Source organism: Pezoporus occidentalis, unplaced genomic scaffold (genome assembly GCF_034315485.1).
Source record: "Pezoporus occidentalis ecotype Australia unplaced genomic scaffold, CSIRO_AGI_Poc_V1 ctg15, whole genome shotgun sequence".
In the NCBI taxonomy this organism is placed as follows: Eukaryota; Metazoa; Chordata; class Aves; order Psittaciformes; family Psittacidae; genus Pezoporus; species Pezoporus occidentalis.
Genome location: NW_026913316.1, coordinates 3,449,576 through 3,476,433, shown reverse-complemented (window position 1 = coordinate 3,476,433; position 26,858 = coordinate 3,449,576). Strand labels below are relative to the sequence as shown.

General features: G+C 39.1%; 2 protein-coding genes across 3 annotated transcripts in view; one reads left to right on the top strand and one right to left on the bottom strand.

The window, feature by feature from the left end:
• Window positions 1-26,858, bottom strand: part of SEMA5A (semaphorin 5A) — an 844,194-nt gene that overhangs the window by 136,799 nt on the left and 680,537 nt on the right. The window lies entirely within an intron of this gene.
• ADCY2 (adenylate cyclase 2) overlaps window positions 1-26,858 on the top strand; it is a 217,372-nt gene that overhangs the window by 150,476 nt on the left and 40,038 nt on the right. For both annotated transcript variants that reach the window (XM_062610850.1, XM_062610849.1), the window contains 3 exons: window positions 4,218-4,287; window positions 6,033-6,130; window positions 17,366-17,450. In XM_062610850.1, coding sequence (XP_062466834.1) covers window positions 4,218-4,287; window positions 6,033-6,130; window positions 17,366-17,450 — 253 coding nt within the window. The remainder of the gene's footprint in view (window positions 1-4,217; window positions 4,288-6,032; window positions 6,131-17,365; window positions 17,451-26,858) is intronic.

Here is a 26,858-nt window from a genome sequence, read left to right as displayed (position 1 = left end):
AAGAACTGGAGGCAGTATTGATGTTCTCTGTTTGCTGGTGAATAGATAAGACTGAGTGAAAAATCAATGCCAGTTCAAACTAAGTGTTCAGGCTTCTTGTATTTATCTGGTGAAATAAGGGAATTGCCTTTCAAAAATGTGGGCAATAATTGTGATGAATTACACATTTCCCCCAACCCTTCTTTTGTTACTTAGAATTTTAATCATCTGAGTATTGCACCTAATTATTAAAAGCTCACACGTAACATTTGAGGGTGTTTTTTTTTTTTTCTGATAGCCTTATTAAAATGTACTTGGCTTTAGAAAATATTTTAAAGTAATATGTATAGAAAAGAGTGTTGATAGTTATAGGTCATACAAGGAATATAGTGATAGAAGGTGGGTCAGATGATAGGCGAAGCCTTTTGATTATACTGGACTTGCCTAAAACAGCCTGTAGGTTCTAGTAGTTTGTATGTGTCTTCAGGTACGCTTGCCTCAGTAAGTGGATTGTAAAAATGACATTCAATGCCAAAAGTAAAACATCTGTATAAATGCATTAAAATAAAGCATTGGTATGATCATACTGTATGTTCTTTTATCTCAGGGAATCCCTGCCTCATCTAATTAGTGCATAAAATTCCAAGAAACCTAGGGATAAAAGACATGATAAAAATGTTTCTGAAAATGTTTCAGTGCATTTTATGAATTACCTGGGGAACTGCAGAAAGAGAAGGAGAGATATTACATATCTAGAAGGCTGGATGCCACCTTCCAAAACTTAATCGTCTACCCCTATATTGATTTGCTGAATGGATCACTTAAACAGTATTATTCAGTTGATTACCTGAGAATAAGTTGTCAAAAACACTGGTTCCCCAAACAGCAAGTTGAATAATATTTTAAATATGTGAACGTTAAGTGCTCAGAAAAATAAGTATAAGACTTCTTACATTTAGGACACAAAACACATTTTTGTTTTCTTTATAATTGTGCATGGTTTTTGTGCCTCAATTTTTTGCCTGTAAAATGAAAATAACGTCGACTAGTTAAACGGATTGGTTGTGAAGATAAAGCTTTTGCTTTTGTGACTCAAGTAGCAAACATTTAAGAAAATCTGAGAAAACTGGTATTTCTTAATGTTTTTAAGTCTAAAGTTTGGATTGTATAGTGACTAGGTCTGTGACTGAGGAAAATTAAAAAAATCTGCACATAAAATATGGCATTAAAATTGCCATTCTTTTAAGCTTTTTAATTAGAAAATTCCATGAAAACAATTAAAACCCAAACATTCATTGCACAGAGCCATTGTTTCTTCTGCTCTGAGCTGTCAGTATGGTCTAACATCGTGGTTCTTTGCCATATGTCATCCTGTAACTGTTTGCAAGCAAATGGTTGTAATATGTGTGTCTCTGGACATTACATTCCCAGGTGCTTAAGGGCCAGTAACTGGAAGACCAGGGAATGTAGAGTGTGGATCGTAGTCCAAGACAAAGCTATAGTCCAAATGAATCATTGTTTTTAGCTAGTGTAAAGTAGTACGGTACGTACTGAAATGGTACGTCGGGTTTTCAAAGTAGTGTAGCATTTTCTCTGACCTCCCTTAGTGCTGTTCTGCTGTTTCACGAGCTAGCTTAGCTGCCTTTCCACAAAACTGCCAAGTGGCACATGCACACACTGTCAGTAACTCGGAGCATTTGGGTTCGATTCCTTCTTCTGGAATGCAGATGAAACTGTGGCATCTAAAAAGCAGGCCACTGGCCTTACTGCATGCTTCAGTGTAGTAGATTTAGCTGGTAATGCTCCTTGCAAAGTTGCATGAAGAAAGCTGTGACCTGTTTATTCATTCTTATTATTTTAGAGCACTACACTAAAGACATGTAAATACAGATTCAAAAGTGAGGAATAAAGAGCTTCTGTCTCTCAGCTGAGTGCTTTAGGCATTAGAGTGTAATATCATACTTTCTCCACATGTTTCCTTTCTCTGTACCTTGAACAAAATATTCCTGGCTGCAAAATGCCCATCCTGCACAGGAGAGGGATGAGCAGCCATAGCTATACCACCCTGAACCTTGGTAGCTAAGGGACTTCTGTAGGACTTGGATGGATAGCAATCTGCTAGCTTAATATATACCTACAGAGGGAGCTAAACTAAAGTTATTTGCTCTTTGATAAGTAGGTTATTGTGTTAAGGAGCCACACTCTTTTTTTTTTTTTTCTCCAAGTCATGGTGGCTGCTATGTTCCATGCATAATTCATTGTTGTCAATCAGTACAAGCCCTATAAAACCACATGCTTCTGTGGATACTGGCACAATTCAGCTGTTTCTGTCATTCCTTGAATTGCAAAGGAATGTAAACAGAAATTTGGTACCTAGCTTCCTAAGAGACATTGGAAGATACTTTGGTAACTTTTAGGCTCATTGAGGAGTCAAGCAGGGCAGAATTCTTCAGCCCTTCTCTCTGTCATGGAGGTATGTGACTTTGTGCTCCCTGTTCTGTACTTACTCTCCACTTCCATTTGTCTGTGTTAAACTGTTTCCCTCATCTCAGACCTCTTGGCATCTGCAACCTAAAACCAGTAGAGTTTTTTTTTCTAAGTAGAAGTAAAAGCTCCTGAAAACGGGAGCTTGCAATGTGAAGTATAAGGCAGCATGTGCACTACAGATTTCACATGCAATCAGGTGTGTACAGACCAAATTAGGTCTTTGGGATTAGGTCTGCAGACAGAATTTTTGGTGGTAATGGTGATTGAACGAATCTGCCTGTCAGATACTGTAAGAAAAAAAAAAAGAAATTAGTTACCAATTTGGAGAATAGAGTTACTTTTTTTTTTCAATTTTTATAACTAAAGGGAAGAAGACTTGCACTTAATTTTAATGGCTAACCAAAAATGTCCCACAAACTTAATGTTTTTTTTTTTCCAGTAGACTGCAGATAGACCCAAACAAAATAATGCTATATATACAACAGCCTATCATACCTGTTTCTTCTCAGAATCCTAATTATAATCAGACATAGATATGGGCCACTGCAGAGCAAACTGGAAAATAACTTCTGAATTAAGCATACCTAGAACTGGACGGGTTTTCAGCCTCTTTTTGTAGGGAAACTGATTGCACAGGAGCAGAGACAGTCTCCCAGGCAAGGAAAAAAATATTTTAGATTTCACAAATCAAAGTTAGTAGCTTACACTCTACTCCATCCACTCCTGTTCTCCCAGGACCTTAACTTAGGATATATTCCACTGCAGTTTATTGCTGCTACATTATTTGCATTGCAGCCTGTCAGTTGAGACATTCGCTTTTATTTAGAAGGCATTAACTAAACAACTAGCTTCAGGCCTAATTTAAAGTTATTGCTGGAAAGGTTGCAAAAAAAATGTAAAGCCCTGCTATTAGTGCTCAAGTTCAAATACTGCATGTTCACAGAAGCAGTCTGCTTAAATATTTTTTCTTTCAGATTTATCTAGTTCTCTTGAGGTGCAAGCAACATAAGCCTCTTGAAATTTAAATATGTGTCTTTTCAAGTGTCCCTTAAAATAAATGTAAACTTTCATATTAGAACATTTCATTTTGTAAAATTTATGTCAAGCCTTTGTCAATATTCACTTCTTTTAAAACAGATTTGTCATTTTGATGGAAGTGCTTATTCTATGTCTCCTCTTTAAGCAGGAAAGAAGATTTTATAATCTGTATAAAGATTAAAATCTACCTCTAGAGTACAGGGTCATGGTCAAGAGACTAATACAGCTCAAAGACAAAATCACTCCACCTATTTTAATAATGTTTTTTACATTTTCATTTGGAATAGGAGTTCATAAAGTGTAATTTATCTGCCACTCTTGCATACTATAACTGCATTTCTTAAAGGTTCCTTGTGAAGGGCTGTTTTTGTCTCACATTCCTTTATGTTTGCGGGGTATGTCACATCATTTTGGACATGAGGGAAATATCAGTGTCAGAATTACATCATATTAATCTCTCCCTTGACTGTCCTTAGGAATGATCCACATTCCTTTGACTAAGCTTTTGTTTCATGTATGTGTTAGCAACCGAAGTCAAAAGGGAGAAAGGATTTTTAGATTCTGCTTTGTCAGTGCAATTTACCATATACATTGCAGTACACAAAAAGTTGCTTTATTCAAAGTTATTTTATTATTTTACAACATTTCAGTAATTGAAAAAGACAAGGCTACTTTATTTTTATGTCAGTTATAATGTTCCTTTTCTCTTCTAGGCAGTGGCTTAAATCTGAAGATATTCAAAGAATATCACTTCTTTTCTATAATAAGACCCTGGAAAAAGAAGTAAGTTATTTTCGCTGCAAATTATGGTGGATTCCTTCTTTGCCTTATCCTAAGTGAAGCTTATATCCTTTGCTTTTGAAACACAGAGCCATGGCCACAGCGCCTCTCCTGCAGGGAGAAATTTTCAAACCTTGCAATAGTATTTTAGTTAATTTATGGAAGAAACTATGAATGTGATGTCTGAGACTGCTTTCCTGTTTGTAGGGCTCTGCAGTTCACTTGAATGTCTTGAAATTTTCGTGGTCTTGCAGAAGTGGGGATAGGTTTGATAGTCCAAATTTGATGTAGCTGGAACAACGAATTCCTAAGTTCCATCACATACATCCATAAAAGGCATTTATCATACACCAATGGTTTTAGTTTGTTTTTTTTTTCTCCATGTCTCAAAGATTCCACCTGTAGTAATGATAGTCTTATGATGATATGAGCTCATTAGTTTTCTCTATATGCATTGATAATCAGACTCGTGGAGAAGCAATGCTATAAACTTTTTTCTAAGAAAAACGTCTAGCTGTCTTGGATGCACCGCACTTAATATTCTTCTGACCAATATGTGTGTGATAAAACATGTTTGAGACATGTATATACAGATGGACTAAATGATATTGTTTCTAGTCCTTGGAGTAATGATCAGAATGAAAGTGAAAAGAAAGCCACCGGGTTGCTAAACTCAATTTCTAAATGTTCATTAAAGCTTGGTGCACCAGTTTCAAGGACAGAACTTGGCACTAAGCACAAAGACACAGCTGTGTGCTTGCAGTTAGAAAGCACAGCTCACACACTTTCCATTTTATGAAGTTTGCATTTTGAGCACTTCGTGTAAATAATCTTTGGTACATTTTCTTTCAATAATCAAATTTTAAATTCTTACCTTACTTGGAAAGGGTGAGTAACTTTAATAGGCCCGATACTTAGGTCATTTCCCTTAGAGTACTTAATTGGTTTCAATCTAGACACAGCTATCTTAAATAGCAGAATAACTGATAAATATTTCATTACTTAATGCTTTTGTCTCTAGACCGGCTAAGTAGAGATTCATAAATAGATTTTTTTCTTTTTTTTTCAATGAAAAAGCAGATCAAATTGACTCTCCCTTAAGAATATAAAGTGTTTGGTAGTATCAGTGGACATGCAAGGCCTTTTAACACAGACATATAATATTTCCAATTAGGTAATACTATAGGCCCAGTAAGTATCAATATGACTGCTAGCTATACTGTTGGAAATAGGACTTTTATACACACCTATAGCACATTTTACAATTTGCTGCTTTGTGTGTTCAGAAGTTTCCTGTCTAAATGACTGTAACGGTTTTTTATAACTGTATTAGCCCATTCAGTATTTATTAATAATTGAAAATCAGTTTGGGGAATTAATGACTAGGAAATCTGAAATCAGCTAAGAGTGGTTGTCAATTCCTAAAAATATTTAAAAAAATGTTTTCACTTTTTTGTTATTAATTTTTTTTGTGATGAAATTAAGATAGTCCTGTTCTGCAGCGGAACAAGACAAAACCATTTGACAATGTTACTTAAGCTGTTCTTCAGGAAATACAAGGATTCAATACTATGCCTGACAATTCCTAGTCCTATGTGAGTGGATCTGTAAGTCATTGAACAATAGGAAATTTACTGTTGCTAAAGACTTCCTATACATATCTGCATCTTTAAGCTGAAATTTCATTTGGGTGATACTTTATCTGCTTCAGAAACCATGGTTTTAATATTTGCTTTTTCTTCTTCTAGTATCGAGCAACTACTCTGCCTGCATTTAAGTATTATGTGACTTGTGCCTGTCTCATATTCTTCTGCATTTTTGTTGTGCAGATTCTGGTATTGCCAAAGTAAGTGCTCTTTAACATGTACTCATTCCTATGTATATTTGCTCAGTAATGTAAAAAATAGAAATGTATAAGTAAACAATTTTGTAATTGTCAGATTATGGAGCTCAATTCATGGAAATGAGATCGAACTGAGAAGATTGATGATTTCAGCCCATTTCCAAAGTTATGCTTCTTTCTAATTTTAAATGCTGTAAATAATATGGTGCCAAGCATTAGTACCAGCTCTTCATTCATTTTAGTTTTTCCCTCTGAATTAAAAATGTGTGATAATGACAGGAGTGAAATCTGTATGTGTAAAAAAAAAAAAAAAAGTAAAAGTAATACAGGCTATAAATTTCTGAAACTAAAATTACATGTAAAATTAAAATGACAATTGGGCATTGAAGTGAGACAAAGTGAATTGCAGAATCGGGACTGTGATTAAAGAAATATATTTAAAATATTACTCTGATAATACTGCTCTATCCAGCATGCAAACAGAGCATTGTTATTCATAAGATGTCTCTTTTTAAAACTAATTTTAACATATAATAAATTGCTGGAATGATTATTTTCATCAGAATTTATATATTATGAGCTAATTTATATTTGTGCATATAAATCAGCTCTTCTCTCTGAGAAAGCTGGAAGACAGTTGTAATAAATAATATTTTATTAGACTTCTTGAAATAAAAATGTGCTGTTGATTGTTTGCATAGTAGAAGTAGAAATTTATATTTGTTTTATAGCAATCCTTTCCAAAGCCAACACTGTATATTCCCTGTGATACCGTATTTCTTTACTCGTAGTCTCTTTTGTGCAGCACTATCTGGAGTAGTATTTATAGCCTCAGTCTTGTGTCGTAGTACTTACTCACATTTTGATTCAAAGCCAGAAAGTACTGTTAGGTCATTATAAATTGACTTTCCTTGCTTTTTGTTGTTTTATAACATATATAAAGTTTTATGGGCTTCTGTTCAAATGTTACGGCATTTTCTTTGCAAACGGTTTCCCAGCTGGCTTCTAACACAGAGACACAAGCCGCAAAAGGACACTCTTCCAAGAGTTCAGCAGTAGCCTGTATATGGTTCAGTCTGACTTTGGGCATTACTATAGCAAAATATGAAATTAAGACTCATGGCTAATTTTATTTGTAATTTTGTATAATGAGCATATTTTAAAATTTCATACTGTATTTTGATTAGTACAGGAATTAATTCAGGGAAATTTGTGGTCTGTGATATACCAAAACTCAAACTTGGATCTAATGAGTCCCTTCCAGCAGTATGATTTATGAATCTGATTCTATGCTTTGATTTCAGTCATCAAAATTAATCTAAATTTATCACCTATCATACATGTAGTAAGATGCTCATTTTGTGATATCCTTATGTCTCTTAAACCAATTGTGAAGCTCATTAAAATATATCATCTACTTCAAATTAGTGAATTCTAGGCAGGTGTATTCACCTAAGGAAAGTGTCTTTCAGCTTGTAAAAGTTCATGCAATTATTACATGATCTTGTTCTAGTATCAGAGAAAAAGATACATAAGATTTTTCTTTTTCATTACCAAAATGTAAATTATCTTTTGGTCCTTTTGTGAGGCTGTGTATTGAATTGTAAAAGCAAGAGTGTAAAATCAGATTTTACTAACATGAATGGTATTCAGCTTCAAGGGATCTGTGGATTAATTTAAGAGATACCAAAATAGTAGTCAGAAAGGCAAGGTATTATACAGGCATCTGCATCTTTCCTGGAAAACTGGGAACATAGTAAATTAAAAAAAAAAAAAAAAATTAGGAAATCACCAGTGTATGTAGTCATCATGAGTGTAGCTTAAATTGAACTACTCCAGTGCTGCAAATGTTATTTCCTTCCAGCAAAAAATAAATACTGAATAAATAAATCATAGCTTACTCTAAAATTCTGTCCAGCCTTTTTGTTTTATTCCAAAAATTCTACAGGATTTTTAAATGGTTATCTAATGAAAACAGGGAGATAAACTACATTTGTCATGGAGTTTTATTGATTCACTGTTCCATTAATCTGGTTTTACAGCAGTGTGATATTATTGATTTCTGTGCAGACACATCACCTGCTGCTTTAAAGTAGATGTGGAGATATTTGATGAGTAACATCCAGCAAGTTGCAAGAGATATGTAGTATCTCCAAGATCACTCAACATTTATTTCAAGGCTGAAATAATCTGTTAATGTTTTAATTTTCCCAGGGTCAATAAACTGATACGGTATTTTCAGAATAAACTTTACGCAAAGTGGTAAATATAAATTTAACCCAAGTAATCAATATCTTGGGGTGAAATGTATCATGAAAAGTAAGTCTTTATTGACATTAAAATGACAGCAAATCTTGATCGTTACATTTCCTTGGACCAGACCTTCAGTTGCTCTCTAGCATTCTTGCTTTACCAAGTGACAGCAGGATGTCTAGTAATTCACGACAACCCTATGTTCTTCATTTAGGGAAGCTATGTTCTTTATTTAGAGAAAGTCAACTAACATGGAATTGATAGTGTTATCTTTTTAATGCAGACTAGTGAACTGATGAAAGTGTACCCTTGTTGAATGGGATTTACTTCTTGTGCTATTCAAGTAAGGGATTTGTTGGGGCTGCATTTAAGATTCTTCCTGTCTTCAGTTTCTGAGACTGCTGTGTTCAAGAAACTGTGTCCGTTTGTCCTGAGTCATGCCAAACAGTCATCTTGCTTTACCTATGGAAGGTGGCTAGTAGGGCTTAACATAGTATTTACAGTCAGGCACAGCTGAATTTCTTCATAGAAAATGTAGTACTTTTTGTGTGAAAGCAGATGTGTAAAATATAATGCAGTTTAAAGGAAAGAAAACCACCATTATGAAATGTTTGTTTAAAAACAAACCAAAACCAAAAAAAAACCAAACAATAAAAAAACAGACCAAATCTCATGTGGAGATACAATACTCAGGTTATTTTTCTGGACACTGGAAGTGCCATAGAGTTTGTCTACATAGCCATTGAATCCACTGATGGCTTAGTGAAAGCATCACTCGAATTAAGAAAGAAATAGCTACTACTAGATGCCAAAAAAAGTCTGAATTCAATATAGCCTTGTATAATTGTCATTTGTAAATGCTTCATTATGATTTAATCACCTCAAGAGAATTTGCAATCAGATAGTTCAAAACATGAATGTTAATTACCCGGCAAGCTAAGGAAATTCTCTACATCCCATTAAGGGACGTGTGCCATAAGTCGCATCTTTTCCTAAAAGTTACGGAAGTGTAGAAAGGCATATACTTTCTCAATTTTTTAGTATCTTTATTTTGTAACAGGTTTTCATTTTTCAGTTTAAAAGTTACCAAAAAGACACATGTATAAATAGGATTTTTTTTCCAATCTCATACCACTGGATAAAAATTAATTATTCAAAACAGATATTTACTGATGAAACCAAAAATATATGAAAAGGATAACCAAGATCATAAGTTATTTAGACTTGCAAGTATCTGAAGCCTAGCAAGTTCTCATATGGTTTTTTCAATTTTAAACTCTGTCCCTCCTGTAGGTTATTGTCAAGGGTTGTCCTGTCAGGGTTGCTGGTGGGGCACTGTAACAAAGAGCAGACCTTCAGAAATTAGGTCATTCCTTGAAGCATAGGAAGAAGCAGGTTGAGAGGTTAGCTGTTTTATGGGATCACAGGTGCTCTTCTGACAAGATGGTTTGACCAAATCTGTCAGTGCCATGCATCTAGTGACTTGTCTAATGCGTTTCATGACTCTACACAATAAAGACACAATTATTTACAGATTACTGTAAAGACCTGTACTGTTTTGGAGTGTTCCAGTGACAGAAAAATAAATGCATGTAATAGCTTTCCTATGGTCATTGCCTCAAATGAGGCTTGTTTATGGTGGTACTTACATTTTAGTATTTTTCTTCCTCTTATAGCATTTTCAGCCCACTTCTTTCTTTCTAGGAGCAGCATGGAACTATTTCAGCGCAGCTTAACTGAAACAGAAGTCCTGCTGTTCACAGAAAAGAAGGGGGTGTGGGAAGCAAAAGTCTTACAACTTTTTTTTGTCTGTATTTACCACTCAGATGTGGACTTGTCCTGGGTTCAGCAGTAGCAGTCATGTTTTTCCTTTGTATTAGCTGGTGCAGTGCTGTGTTTTGACTTCCAGCCTGAGAACAGTGTTGGTGAAGCCGATGTTTTCGGTTGTTGCTAAGTGATGTTTACCCTGACCAAGGACTTTGTGAGGCTCATGCTCTGCCAGGGAGGAGGGGAAGCTGTGAGGAAGCAGAGATGGGGCGCCTGACCCGGGCTAGCCAGGGAGGTATTCCATACTACAGCACGTCATGGCCGGGGTGGGGGGTAACTGGGAGTTACCCGGAAGGACACGGGCTTCCGGGTGGAACTCGTTTTCTTGGCCAGTGGTATCGTATTCTCTTCCCTTGTTATTTTCCCTTATCATTGTTGTCATTGGTGGTAGCGGTGGTGATTTGTGTTGTACATTGGTTGCTGGACTGTTCTTGTCACAACCCGTAGGAGTTGCACTCTTTCGCTCCTCCTCCCCGTTCCTCCGGGAGCGGGGAAGGGGAGAGCCCCGGTGCACGGGGGGGGGGGGGAGGACAGACCTCGATTGTTGTCAGCTCGGCACCACTCACTGGGAGTGAGTGAACAAGTTACCTGACTGGGTTTAAACCACGACAGTTATTTTTGGCGCCCAACGTGGGGCCTCTTCAGCGCGCACCACCTCCTCCTTTGGTGACATTCCAAAATCTTTGCCCTCTGGCCAGTCCATGATGACTTCTAGAATGCCTGGACGACTGAGATTTCCTATTCGAGTTCATTGTTTAATTAGTGCAGCCCATTTACTCCATGTAGCATCAGTTGCATGATGTGTAGAGGAGACCCTGCCTTTGAACATCCAGCCCAGCACGGGCAACCGGGGTGCCAGGAGGAGCTGTGCTTCAGTGCCAATCATTTCCGAAGCAGCTGGAACCCCTTCATAGGCTGCCAGTATCTCTTTCTCAGTTGGGGTATAGCTGGCCTCAGCTCCTTTATATCCCCGACTCCAAAAGCCGAGGGGTCGACCTCGAGTCTCCCCTGGAGCTTTCTGCCAGAGGCTCCAGGTAGGACCGTTCTCCCCAGCTGCTGTGTACAGTACATTTTTTACATCTGGCCCGGTCCGGACCGGTCCAAGGGCTACTGCATGAACTATCTCGCGTTTAATTTGCTCAAAGGCTTGTTGCTGCTCAGGGCCCCATTTAAAATCATTCTTCTTCCGGGTCACATGATAGAGAGGGCTTACAATCGAACTGTAATTTGGGATGTGCATTCTCCAGAACCCCACTGCACCCAAGAAAGCTTGCGTTTCTTTCTTATTAGTTGGTGGAGACATTGCTGTTATCTTGTTGATCACATCTGTGGGGATCTGTCTACGTCCATCTTGCCATTTTATTCCCAAAAATTGAATCTCCTGTGCAGGTCCCTTGACCTTACTCCGTCTTATGGCAAAACCGGCTTTCAGCAGGATTTGGATTATTTTCCTCCCTTTCTCAAAGACTTCTTCCGCTGTATCGCCCCACACAATAAATTCATCAATGTATTGCAGGTGTTCTGGAGCTTGCCCCTGTTCCAGTGCAGTCTGGATCAGTCCATGGCAAATGGTAGGGCTGTGTTTCCACCCCTGGGGCAGTTGGTTCCAAGTCAACTGGACACCCCTCCAAGTAAAAGCAAACTATGGCCTGCACTCTGCTGCCAAAGGAATTGAGAAAAATGCATTGGCAATATCAATCGTGGCATACCACTTGGCTGCCTTTGACTCCAGTTCATACTGAAGTTCTAGCATGTCCGGGACGGCAGCACTCAATGGTGGTGTGACTTCATTCAGGCCACGATAGTCTACTGTTAGTCTCCATTCTCCATTAGACTTTTGCGCTGGCCATATGGGGCTATTAAAGGGCGAGCGGGTCCTGCTGATCACCCCCTGACTCTCCAGTCTACGGATCAGCTGATGGATGGGAATCAGGGAGTCTCGGTTGGTGCGATATTGCCGCCGGTGCACTGTTGTGGTTGCAATTGGCACTTGTTGTTCTTCAACTTTCAGGAACCCCACAGCAGAGGGATCTTCTGAGAGACCAGGCAAGGTGGACAGCTGCTCAATTTCCTCAGTCTCCAAAGCAGCAATACCAAAAGCCCACCGGTACCCTTTTGGGTCTTTGAAGTACCCTCTCTTGAGGTAGTCTATGCCGAGGATGCATGGAGCCTCTGGACCAGTCACAATAGGGTGCTTTTGCCATTCCCTCCCAGTCAGGCTGATTTCAGCCTCCAGCACAGTCAGCTCTTGGGATCCTCCTGTTACTCCAGAAATATAGATGAGTTCCACCCCTTGACGGCATCAGGGTACACTGTGCACCAGTATCTACTAGAGCCTTATACTTCTGTGGGACTGATGTGCCAGGCCATCTGATCCACACAGTCCAGTAAATCCGATTGTCCCCTACCTCCACCTGGCTGGAGGCAGGGCCCCTCTAATGGTCGTCACAGCGTTGGACACTTAAGTCGTGGTGAAAGGGATTATTCTTCGTTATCACAGGAGCTGGAGTAAAATCAGCTCTTCCATTCCATCTGGGAAACTGCTCACCAGAGACTGAAGCCGTAGCTCTCATGGGACGATCAGTCTTGGCCCTTGCTCTCCTCTTCAGTTCACTCACCCATTCCTCCAAAGCTGAAGTAGGTTTTCCATCCCACTTTGTCATGTCTTCTCCATGATCCAGCAGGTAAAACCATAGGGTACCCCGTGGCGTATACCTGCTGTATCTCCTCTCTTGAACAACAGGACGCCTTTTGTTAATAGCTGAGACGTGTGTTGGTACATGTGAGGAGCTGGATAAATCAGATAGATCGTCCCTCAGTTGTTCAAGGTCCTGGGACAGTTTTTTCACAGCTGAGATGATGGAAGGGGTGAGATTGTCTTCGAACTCTCGGAGTTTATGAACCATTTCATCCACTGTTAGTGGTACTATGTCATTCCAGGTTACTGTTGCCAATGAATGGGCATATGATGACGGTGCATTCCGTGTAAGTTTTCGCCACATGGGTCATGTACATTCAACTTCATCTGGATCTATAGGTGTATCCCCGTTATTCGGCTTGATGTGATAGAGCATCTCTACGATGGCCGATTCCCTCAGAGACTGGATGCCTTTGTCTATAGTAGTCCACTTGGCCTAACGACTCGTAACATCGTCCTTGTACGGAAACCTTTCTTTCACAGCTGCCAAGAGCCGCCTCCAAAGGCTGAGGGACTTTTTCTCTCTTGCAATTGCTTTGTCAATTCCCCCTTCTCTAGCAAGTGATCCCAGCTGCTTGGCTTCTGTACCTTCTAGTTCGTGACCATCAGCCCCATTGTCCCAGCATCGGAGTAACCAGGTGATGATGACTCCTGATCAGATTCTGGACCAGGTGGTGAATTCATAGTTTCTTCATCTCGCTTCACCCTCTTTGCCTCCTTTTTGCTTGTTCTGTTGCGTACAGGGGCAACCGATATTGGTACGGATTGGTCCTCTGGTTTGGCTGCAGTGATTATCACTGTGGTTTGAGTAGCAACTGTACTTGTTGCTGGGGGTGGTGCAGCTGCTGTACTTGCCACTGGGGTAGCTGCTCTGTTCATTGCAGCCAAAGTTTGAGTAGCAACTGTACTTGTCGCTGGGGTTGGTGCAGCTGCTGTGCTTGGAGCTGGGGTAACCGTGCTGTCTGTTGCAGTTGAAGTTTGAGCAGCTGCTGTACTTGCCACTGGGGTAGCTGAGCTGTTCATTGCAGCCAAAGTTTGAGTAGCGACTGTCGCTTTGCCCTCAGATCCGCCGACATTCTTTTCCTTTTGAAGGTGCTGGATAGTGTTGAACAAGGCCCTGTAAGCGTACGCCAAGCCCCAGCACGTTGCCGTGATTTGTCCATCTCTGGTATGGCCAGAATGACCACACACCTCATTTAAGTGTTTTACTAATTCTTCTGCATTTTGCAGTTGTTTGGTAGTGAAATTCCAAAGTACTGGAGGGGCCCACTGACCTAGATACTTGCCCATACTGTCCCACACACCCTGCCACTCATGGCTGTCCAGCCTCAGGGAAAATCTCTCGGTCCTCCTACATCGTCGTTTGACCCCAGACAAGACCCAAACCTGACTCTGCTTAACTCTTGAAATCAGCAGTGGGCAAAACACACTCTGTATGCGTGTTAGCATGGTGATTCCCATCACCATCAGCAAACAAGTCTCAACAGCATTAAAAGGCCGTTCAAAAAATTCAAAACACTCAAATGTAAATGGTCTGGAATAAGGGGTGGATAATGTCCTGGGTTCAGCAGTAGCAGTCATGTTTTTCCTTTGTGTTAGCTGGTGCAGTGCTGTGTTTTGACTTCCAGCCTGAGAACAGTGTTGGTGAAGCCGATGTTTTCGGTTGTTGCTAAGTGATGTTTACCCTGACCAAGGACTTTGTGAGGCTCATGCTCTGCCAGGGAGGAGGGAAAGCTGTGAGGAAGCAGAGATGGGGCGCCTGACCCGGGCTAGCCAGGGAGGTATTCCATACCACAGCACGTCATGGCCGGGGTGGGGGGTAACTGGGAGTTACCCGGAAGGACACGGGCTTCCGGGTGGAACTCGTTTTCTTGGCCGGTGGCATTGTATTCTCTTCCCTTGTTATTTTCCCTTATCATTGTTGTAGTTGGTGGTAGCAGTGGTGATTTGTGTTGTACATTGGTTGCTGAACTGTTCTTGTCTCAACCCGTAGGAGTTGCACTCTTTCGCTCCTCCTCCCCATTCCTCCGGGAGCGGGGAAGGGGAGAGCCCCGGTGCGGGGGGGGGGACGGACATGGACCTCGATTGTTGTCAGCTCGGCACCACTCACTGGGAGTGAGTGAACAAGTTACCTGACTGGGTTTAAACCACGACAGGACTCTAATACAGAATTTTTACTTTTCCTTATCCTCTTTTTCTCTTTGCCTTGATAATTAGACTTCTGTTCACCTTGCTTTGTAATTCTTTTTCTTGTGCTACCTCAATAACATCAAAATCATGTAAAACAGCTACAAAGACCTTTTGTTCTTGCCTGTTGCCCATGTGATTTAGAACTCTTCTCATAAGCTGTCTTTATGCCTTGTTAATTTTATTTCCTGTCTTCTCCAGTTTCTCTTACAATTATAGTTTCTTCCTCTACAAGGATGCACTCCAAACTTGACTCAAAGCTATTCTTGTGTTATTTCTTAACTTGGAATCTCTGAGAGGTTTTTATTATTGTTTGATTGATTGTTTTTTGCATCCATCATATCAGAGAGTTTGAAATGGAGAAATGGTTACTTGAATCCTGTTGAAGGACAAATAGAAATGGAAGTGTTTATGCATATATAAGAAATAACTCTGTTAATTATATTCCTTTCTTTCATGTCTTCTGTGGCTTATTAGTTTTTAAATTCCAAAAGGTAGAGACTAGTTTTACATATTCCGATGTACAGCTTACTGTCTTAGTCTCCATGAGAACATGTATTCATAAGAAATAATAGTTTTCAAATAACCTCAAAAAAGAAACATTATTTCAAGATTAATATATGTTGCAAATTGCCAGTTGTTTGTTTTCCATCATCTGTCACATCAACCCAAAGTCTGATTAATACATAGCATGTAAGAGGCTCTCTGAATGATTGGCATGGAAGCTCATTGGTTACTTTACAAAATGCTTTTAATGGCAGGAATATGGCATGAAATTGGTTTGTGAAGCTAATGCTTTTTTTTCTTTCCTGAAAATAGATTTTATAACACTGCGGTTAAAATGGATCAAATTTTTTTTCAGTATTTCTACATAATCTAAGGAAATTAATCATAGAGTTTTACTCCTAAATTTTTAGTATTATAGTCCCTAAAAAGCATATATTTTAATTCAAGGGAGATTTCTAAAGAAGAGAGATGCATGCTTTTATTAATAATGTATTTTAATTCTGAATTACGCATTTATGGAGCAGCTAACTTAAAATGGAACATTTATTGTAGTTTTGTGGGAAAAGCAAGTGATATAAAACTTATTTCTAAAATGTCATTCCAGTATTTCTGTCATATAAGCTTTGATAAAATATTTGTTTGTGCTCAAAGTAGTTGAGAAATCTATTTTTAATTCTGTAAAAATGTCAAATCTGTGGTTAAAACTGAAGTTCTATGCTCAGGTGAGGGACTTCGTAATGCCATCTAGTTCTCTTGCTTAACAACTCAGTTGGCCCAAAGCTTCTAATCTCTTGGCATTCATTAAACATAATTAGGCCCCACAGCATCTTTCCCTAGGCGTCCATGCTAAGTAGCTCTTGTACAGTGCCTGAAGGAGCAATTATACTCTACTGTGGTATTCATATAGAGAGATTTCCACATTTGCAGAATGAATGCATGCACGGATTGTTATTGTATCCCTGGTTTTGTTTATTGATCATACAGTGAGGCTATTTTGGCTAGGAGTTCCTATTTGTACCACACAAGGATAAGCTAGATAGAACACTAAGAAGGATTTCAGGAAGAGTATAGAGATTACTCTCTTTTTTTTTTTTTTAATTTAAAGTCTGATTTTGTTGGGGTTTTTTTCCATGTTTTTGTAGTTTTATTTCCTATCCTGTCCTCTGATACTTCAGACTCTACTGGCCAGATTTTTCAGAAGTATTGGATCCCTAGCCATTCATGAAATAACAAACACTATATTAGAGCCCTTGCTGACTGAGAGACTACAACATCACAGATATCACAGGTTCTATCTGCGAGACACTGAAACCTGGACATCACTGTCCCATGCTATTGCTTTTCTACCTCTGGGGAGAATGTACAATGCCAACAAGTTTATTTGGTATATCTGTTAGACTCTTAAATTATTACAAAATCAACAGCATAAAAATAAAACAATAAGGTTTTTTTTTTAAATACAGGCTTTCTAAAGTTAAAACAAAACGCTGCTGTTGTTAATGCACTCTGTAATTTAAAATAGGTGTGGATATTAGTGTCTTCTCCTGGTAATAGTTTTGCAGTCAGAGTTAAAGCCAATTGAAGCATTCCTGAGTTGAGAAAAAGGCCTGCCATTCTGGTAAGGATTGGAATTGTGTTTCCATGTTGTTGATATTTGAAAGATGCAACTTACACATGGTAATGTTTAGAATTCTCAGAATTATACACAAAGAAAGGTCATGCTACAGATGCATAACAAATTAATACATGTTTTCCTTCTCTTGTAGAACATCTATTCTTGGAATTTCATTTGGGGCTGCATTTCTCTTGCTTTCCTTCATTTTGTTTATCTGCTTTGCTGGACAGCTTTTGGTAGGTATTTAAGGAAATATAATCCAGTAGTTAATGGTTTCTTTTACATAACATGTTCTGATTTTTGCCAAGTTACTCTACCTTGGGTAGAGGGTACCAGTTAAATGAGAAAGGTTTGCATGCTCAGGCTTCTGAGAACATTCTTTTGTTGATGTTAACTTACTGCAAAATGTCCTCATTTATCTGAAACACAGGGAGTGCCTACTTACAGTGATACTCTCTTTCCCCCATGAAGCTGGAATCTCTGAGATGTTATTATTGTTTGATTGATTGTCTTTTCAAAAATTTTGCTGTTGTGCTTACAGGACATGACTCATGTAATTTGTGGGGGCAGTTCATGTCTATTTGAGTTTAGACACTATTTCATGATAACTATTTAATTTGATATTTAAAAATTTTACAGTAAAATTTTACAGCAGTTTTGCCATTGAGTGGGCCAGGTGCTTCTGTAATGTAGTGTACCAAGAAATACGCTGAGACAATGAAATGGTATCAGAAAGTGCTGGGGCACACTCTCTTGGAGTTTCTTTTTATAGTGAAGCTTAAGAGGAATACTAACATTTTTTTCTGCATTTAAAGGCATGGCTAAGCAAATATCCCAAGTCAGCATTGAGGGGTCGTGCCCCTTGAATAATATCTAACACTTACCTTCAATGCTGGTTTTGCCACGTCTTGTAGGTACAGTGAATACTTTCCAGGAATGGAGACTTATTGCATTTCTGTTGCCTGGTGAGATTTCATGTCCTAGCCTAAACGGCTTGAAGAGGAGCTATATATGTCTATGTCTTTATGAGTTCAGCTACTCTAATGCAAAAGCTATGCTGCTAAGAAGGCTTCCAGTAAATTATGATGATAGTTGATGCAGCGCTGTCTTTCCTTCACAAGCATGGACATGGTTCTGTAAGGTGATGGATGAGAGGCAGCTAATGAAAGAGGCAGTAGGTTTATCTTTCCTCTGTCCTCTCCTTAAGATTTATTCCTTCATGTCAAAAATGCAAGTATTGTTTTTGCAGCTTTAACTACAGTGAGACCCTGTGTTATGCTTCAGTAGTGTATCCATTGCAGTATCTGCCCCATAACTGTAAATGCTTTTTTCTAGAAGAAAACGTCTGAAATTTTCAAGCAAACAAGTATCAGTATCTTATTTTTAATGCTATAGTCAGTGTTAACAGAAACCAAGCTTTATTGTCCTGATCCCAATTGGGTTTCAGTTGTTTTGTTGGTTTTTTTTTGCCAGTGTAGGTTCTTCCCACCTCTTTTTCTAAAAGGGTAATTTTGGATGTAATTGCAGAATGCATGTAGTAAATGTGGACACACTTCTCTGTACACACACCTGCTACAACTATACAGTATAGAATCACCAAGTAACTCTCTTCTAAAAATAACACGTCTGTGAGGACATTTATAGAGTGGGACGTGTACTGCTGGCAAGGACAGCAAAATCTAAGTTCAAGTTAGGACAGCTGGCTGTCACTGTCTTATGTGCTTGTCTCATACTTTGACGTTTTGCCCTCAGTCTGCACTGGCACCACCGCAAAGTCATACAAAAACCAACTTTGATCAAGTTTCTTCGTACTGTTTTAATTTCATCGGTAAATAAAAAACCCAAACCATTTTTATTAACCAAAATTACTAGCTCTTTTGGAATTTAATTAAAATATTGTAAGAAGAGATTTATGTTTACTCTTTCACTCTGACTTATTATTAGCTGATTTTACTGTTCAGCAGCACTACAGCACAGTCCAACTCAATCTGTTATGGAGTGATAATATCAGCCATTAAATAAGAATAGGAATTTTTCCATTGAGCGAAGTGGCAGAGTGGTAGCAGGAATAACAACTTCCAGAGCCTGCCTTTATGGTGTGTCGTCACCTGCTGGTCTCGAGCACACAGGCTGAAGGCAGGGAGTGCTGACCGTTCTCACAGAAACAGTCATTTGCCCATAGGTATTAAACGATCACCAGTCCCAGCTAAAAATGGCATATTACTGAAACTTTAAATGGATTTATATGTTTTGTATTCTAATTTCTAATTACTTCTTTATGCCTATGCATTCATTTTATGGTTTTTTCTTTGTTTTTTTTTAGATAATGACATTACTCAGAGCTAAATCTTAACATTATGTTGGGTGTTAAAGATCCTTTCTGACTTCTATTTTCATATTTTAAATGCAGGCTACTCTTTTTTATTAATCCTGAGTATTTTTTTTGAATTTTACTTGAGAGGTTTCCATCCCAAATTACATGCATATAGAGGACAGTGGCTGTCCTTTAGCTCATGTTTTCTGTCTCTCTTTATCTTCTTGAAGTATATACTTGTTCTTAGAAGTACTGTGAAATACCTTAGACCTGATAAGTGTTAGATGTGTTGTACCTCCTGATGTGAATGCAAGAAAGCAGAAATCTGGTTGCCTAAATGGTACACTGGAAAATCTAATGCAATCAATAGAAAAAAAACACAGTAAGCATGTAAAGAAAAGTTCTCTGTGGTAGCTGAGGTAGCTGGCCAAAGAAGTATTAGTCTCAAGCAGATGTTCTTTGTGCTTTGATTCGAATAGCATCTCAAAAATATCTTTGCATTACCTGGGGTATGCGTCCACCTAACTGATACCACATATTCTTTGTGCCAGTTATTTTCCATTGTCCTGGGTTCAGCAGTAGCAGTGAGTTTTTCTCCTGCTTAGTAGCTGGTGCAGTGCTGTGGTTTTGACTTTCAGTCTGGGAACAGTGCTGATAACACTGATGTTTTTAGTTGCTGCTCAGTAATGTTTACCCTGACCAAGGACTTTGTGAGTCTCATGCTCTGCCAGAGAGGAGGGAAAGCCAGGAGGAAGCAGAGTCAGGACACCTGACCCAAACTAGCCAAAGAGGTGTTCCATACCACAGCACATCATGGCCAGGATGTAGAACTGGGGGCAGTTAGCTGGAAGGGCTAGTTCACTGCAGGGTGGGGCGAGGTATCGGTTTGTGGGTGGTGAGCGGTTGTATTCCCTTCCCTTGTTATTTCTTTTATCATTATTATTACTGGTGGTAGCAGCAGTGGTCTGTGTCATACCTTAGTTATTGGACTGTTCTTATCTCAACTCATGGGAGTTACATTCTTTTGATTCTCCTTCCCATCCCTCTGGGAGTGGGGGAAAGAAAAGTGGCCGGGGAGTAGACTGTGTGGTTCTGATTTACAGCCTGGGCTTAAACCATGACATCTATTAATATGAAATGTTTTTTTATTGCATATGTTAATATCTTGCAAACCTGTTTAGCTACTTCAGCTAACAAAGATTAAAAGTAAAAACATTTCTTTCCTACAATCTCATCTGAACGTGCTGGTAGTCTCTCAAATACCCAATTGAACCATGGAATGCAGAACATAATACCAACAAAACAATCATCAGAAAATAACTGGATCCACTTAAGAAATATGTTCTGATTTGAGGTCACCAGAACACCACAATGTGCAGCCAGTATGTGAGGAGTCCTGTCCCTGCTAGAAGAGAGAATGTTATTTATTGGTTGCATTATACCACACAGCTGTATAAAGAGTGATATACACAGTCTTCACCTTTGTTTGCAGGGATATGTATTTTATTCTAAAGCAACTGGCATTGGTATTAACAGTCAGAAAGACTGTGCACACTTAAGATACTTAAAAGCTCTGCAGAGACTACACCAGCACTACTTGGAAAATATTTTCAACCTGGTATCTTGCCTCTGATGTGTCTCTCAGTGAAGGTACAAATGAAAAATCAAAGCCCCTCAGTTTCATCAATAGTAAGGCTGTGCTTGTTAATTAAGGTTAAAACAGGAATAGGCTAACACAGGGAGAATGCAGAGAGGCTCTTTGGCACCTACAGCAGGGCTTGTGAAAGATATTCATCAAACCTAAAAGTCATTCTGATAAGCCTCAAGCACAGGCACTAGAATAGCAAATCCATCATTACTAAGTACCATATTCAGACTTCATGAACTTAGAAATGGACTGATTTCAGTAACAAAAATCCTTATCCTTACTCCTGATTGAGTTACACATTTATGACATGTTATGTGATTGTGACCAACTGAAGTAATTGCTTAACCTGGTGAAAGTCACAGGTTTCTTATATCTGTTGTGCCAATAACTTCTCTTTTAATATTTTTTGAGTGAGACTATCTTGATTTTTTTTTAAATCCAGAAATGGTGCCTCTTAGTATCTTTGCCCAAGGTGAGATTATAACTTCCCTTCAAAAAAGAGATACTCAAGTGTGCTTCCTAGTAGCAACGGTCCAGTAGGCAAATAATTTTCCCTACAGTTAATTAGTAAGAACAGCAAAAGCAGAGAGCAATCAGATTCTTTTCAAGGTTCCTTTATATGTATTTAGCTGAGATGTGACATCCATGATGTATAAGTACCACAGTTTGGTCACTTATCAGGGCTTCTATTGTGTAAGGCATTTTTTGGATGATAGTGTCTTACCTGGAGACTAAGGCTTAGTCAGATATAGAACTCCTTCCTCTAGTTCAGTGCCCTGAGCACTGTCTTTTAAGTCATTCAGGTTTGGTCTTTTCTCAAAAGCAGTGGCCTTTTAAATATTTCATGTGAAATACAGAGACTTTGACACAAAAGACTGAGAATGTCTTTACCTTAAATAGCTTATAGCACAGCAACTGTACATGTTCTTGAATGAAGGAAGCAGGACAGGAAGTACCAGGACTAAATGAGTGCCTAAAGGCATCTTTATACAGCTCACTCCTATGTTCTTTCCTTTGGATGAGACAATTGAAATGAACAACATGGCCATTTAGTCGTGACCTTTGTGAAGGATAATACATACTGCAAAGTATGGTGAAATTAAAAATGTGATACTGACTTCAGGTTTTCCTGTTAATTCTTTAGTCTGAATTCTAGGTTTTGCCAAACCACTTGTATCCAACGTAAGTTGAGTAGACTCCTCACATGGATGATTTCGTATGATTCAAAATGCCTGGCATAGATTTACAGGTGTCACCATGGACTTCAAAAGTTTGGTGTTACACTATGCTTTTTGAAGTACTTTGGTACTTTTTACCAACAATAGGACCGTTAGAACGTAAATTAAAAGCTTGTGTATCTATACAAAAATCACCCTTTGTCCTGGGTTCAGCAGTAGCAGTCATGTTTTTCCTTTGTGTTAGCTGGTGCAGTGCTGTGTTTTGACTTCCAGCCTGAGAACAGTGTTGGTGATACCGATGTTTTCGGTTGTTGCTAAGTGATGTTTACCCTGACCAAGGACTTTGTGAGGCTCATGCTCCGCCAGGGAGGAGGGGAAGCTGTGAGGAAGCAGAGACGGGGCGCCTGACCCGGGCTAGCCAGGGAGGTATTCCATACCACAGCACATCATGGCCGGGGTGGGGGATAACTGGGAGTTACCCAGAAGGACACGGGTTTCCGGGTGGAACTCGTTTTCTTGGCCGGTGGTATCGTATTCTCTTCCCTTTTTATTTTCCCTTATCATTGTTGTCATTGGTGGTAGCAGTGGTGATTTGTGTTGTACATTGGTTGCTGAACTGTTCTTGTCTCAACTCGTAGGAGTTGCACTCTTTCGCTCCTCCTCCCCATTCCTCCGGGAGCGGGGAAGGGGAGAGCCCCGGTGCACGGGGGGGGGGGAGGACAGACCTCGATTGTTGTCAGCTCGGCACCACTCACTGGGAGTGAGTGAACAAGTTACCTGACTGGGTTTAAACCACGACACCCTTCTCCAAGCTCAGGTCAGTGTAATCACTGTCAGACAGTCATTTGGATTTGAAATTTGGTGTCTTCAAGTCTGAGTGAAAAGGAGCATTTGAAAAAAAAATCTGATTTTTGTTTCTCTTGCTTTCATTCTTTGTAACATCAGTATTTGTAAAATATTAAATTGTTTTTTAATGCAAAACCAAACAATAATAGACCTATAGAAAATGTGATTCGCTGGCTTTCTGTAAATAAGAGGTCTTCAGTCAAGATGTTCCAACCTCTAACAACATGTGAAGAAGTGTGACAGCTCTTGTGACACTGTCTTTCATCTACAGCATAGCTGTCACAATTAATTCTCGCACCATTCCTTGCTCTAACTCAGAAAGACAGCATTCATTTTGTTAAATGCTGAAGCAGGTTTCTGTGTGTGGAAAGACAACACAGGATACATTTTAAAAACCTGAATATTCAAAGTAAATTATTACTCACTATCATGCTGAGCTGTCGTATCAGATTTAACTTGATCAGATGAAAAGGTAATACATTAGTCACCTTTCATACTACAAATAACTATTATTTCTGGTTGGTGAATGATAAACACTTAACCATATTCCGCTGGCTCTGCTTAGAAAAAAATGAAGAAGCTAATGCTACTGAGATCTGATGTCTTACCTTTCTTGCATGGTTTCTAGAAATGATTTCTTTCTTCCTTTCATCTCATTCTCCATTTTCCTAAGAAAATTGCAAATGAGACAACATTTACAAGAAAAAGTGTTTGACGTAGGCTAGGGAATCAGCAAAATAAACCTGCATAGTTCTGCTATTTAGAGTCTGAATTTAATGATCATCCCATTGCTCCAATTCTGCTTCCAGGAATTCCCTAGATTTTCAGCATTGCTGAACTGCTGCAATTGTACTACATATGCTCTGTATTTAGACTGCTCAAAAGTGAAGTTCAGCAAGTCTGTTAATCCACAGAGAGAATTACTGCTCAACAGTGTATTTTTTCATGTTTTCTAAGGAATTTCTGCTTAATGGTTTAAAGATTTTTAGTGTGACTGAGGGTTTTGTCACAAATTTTCCTTTCATAAGCCTTACTGGCTTAACCTCTAGGCTGTTCTCTGCCATTAGAGAGACTTGTCATCTATTTAATAAATAGGTGGGCATGGCAACTGTTCCAAATAAACACTGGTCCTTTCACTCCAGAATTCAGAGCTGGGCATTAAACAGCTTGGTAAGAAATGCATCAGTGTGTTCTGGTGTGCTTCTGTTTTGCAAATGGAAATAATCTAGAACTTCATTTTTGAAGTTGCAGTCTAAAAATGTGAAGATTTTTCTTCAGGTCAAAGCCAGCAATATCTGTAATTTTAGCAGTAGCAGCTGGAGGAATGGAATCTATTGATTAATCACACTGGCTGAATGATATATTGTTTCCTGAAATTTATGTTATTCTCTAGAGCTTTTCTTAGTGAAGATTTACACAGAAGATGGTTAGAGATGGGGTTTATGCAGTAAGTTCATTTAGACAATTCTTTACATAGAATCATAGAATAGTTAGGGTTCGAAAGGACCTTAAGATCATCTATTTCCAATCCCCCTGCCATGGGCAGGGACACCTCACACTAAACCATGTCACCCAAGGCTTCATCCAACCTGGCCTTGAATGCTGCCAGGGATGGAGCATTCACAACCTCCCTGGGCAACTCATTCCAGTGCCTCACCACCCTCACAGGAAAGAATTTCCTCCTTATATCCAATCTAAACTTCCGCTGTTTAAGTTTGAACCCGTTACCCCTTGTCCTGTCACTACAGTCCCTAATGAAGAGTCCCTCCCCAGCATCCATACAGGCCCCCTTCAGATACTGGAAGGCTGCTATGAGGTCTCCACGCAGCCTTCTCTTCTCCAGCTGAACAACCCCAACTGTCTCAGCCTGTCTTCATACGGGAGGTGCTCCAGTCCCCTGATCATCCTCGTGGCCCTCCTCTGGACTTGTTCCAACAGTTCCATGTCCTTTTTATGTTGAGGACACCAGAACTGCACACAATACTCCAGGTGAGGTCTCACGAGAGCAGCAGTAGAGGGGCAGGATCACCTCCTTCAACCTGCTGGTCACGCTCCTTTTGATGCAGCCCAGGATACGGTTGGCTTTCTGGGCTGCAAGTGCACACTGAAGCCAGCTCATGTTCATTTTCTCATCAACCAACACCCCCAAGTCCTTTTCTGCAGGGCTGCTCTGAATCTCTTCTTTGCCCAGCCTGTAGCTGTGCCTGGGATTGCTCCGACCCAGCCATCCCCTCTCTTCTCCATTTAAGTATGCTTGCTCTTCCCTGATTCATATTTGTTCCTCCCTGTGTCCATCCCGTAAGCACTCTGTCAGTTTTACACATGCGCACAATGCCCCTAAAACACGCTGTAATATTTTACACAATTCCAAGTTTCTTTGTGCTGCATTGCAACATCATCTGCCCTGTACCCACATACTGTCCTTTTAGGCATTAATCACCATGAGCATGCAGGACATCAGAAACCATGGCTGAAACATTCTCCCTCGATGGTCTTTAGAGCAGCAGATTCATTGGCATCAGTTCTCCACTGGTTAGGCTACTTTGGTTCCACCATCTATCATTGTCCTTTTGATCATCACCAGATCTTTGTCTTTAATTTGATCAGCCTTTAGTCAGATAACCTAAACCCAGTAAAATTCACAATAACATTTATCTGGTTTAGGCCAGAAAATTTATTTTCATCATTAGCTTCTTTTACTGGAAATTTTTATCCTAAGGACTTTGCTTGACCCGGTAACATAATTCAGACAGGAGAACACAATGTACAGTTTTATCTATATAATTTCTTATCCATTTTTAATCTTTATAGGAAGGCACTAGGAAGTGTTCTTGCCTATTTTTTTCCCTAATCAAACTTAAACTATTCCAGCTACTTCTAAACTTCCAAGAAAATCACAGAACAATGTAGGTGAAGTTGTAGCAAAGTTCTATGTGTGCTGTAACTAAGACAAAGAGTAATTTAAGGCATGATTTCATGACTGTTTTAATTTGCCATAAATCCATGCTCCCTGACTCACAAGGTTTTAGGCTGACTAGACAGATAACTGAATGATTCATTTTCACACAGATCCATTCCCCATGTCCAACTGAATACTCGCCTTCTGTAGCAGCAGCAGCAATCTAGGCTTTGTGCTTTTTACCTTATTAGTGGGAAGGATGACAAAACCTTACTATAATCTACATATGGGTTAATATTATCTTGAAATTTGCTATGTATTTAGGGGTGAAGAACAATGTTTGAAAGTTCACAAAGCACTTGAGCGGGGCGTTTCTTGCTCAAAAATGCAGGTTCCTTGAGTTTATGCATTTTTTTTTTTTAATATGGGGGAGTACTAATGTGCATATAAAGCTGCCTTTTTTTATTCTTTTCTTGTCCATCTTTGAGATTCCAATTGTTTTGACCTTCCTGAGACTGACTTTATTCACTCAGAATCAATCTGATCCAGTATGCAAAACTCTTTGTGTCATAAAACAAAGCAAAATGTAAAAAAAGTTCTAGCTATGTAGTGGACTTGTCCAAATCGTGTGTAATTAAGAAGGAAATAGCTATGTGCAGAAGGACAAACATCTTCATACAAACTGTATCACACGTGTTGGGTAATGGTATAGTTCAGTGTGATGTGCCATAGCTATCAAACCTGAACTAATAAATAAAT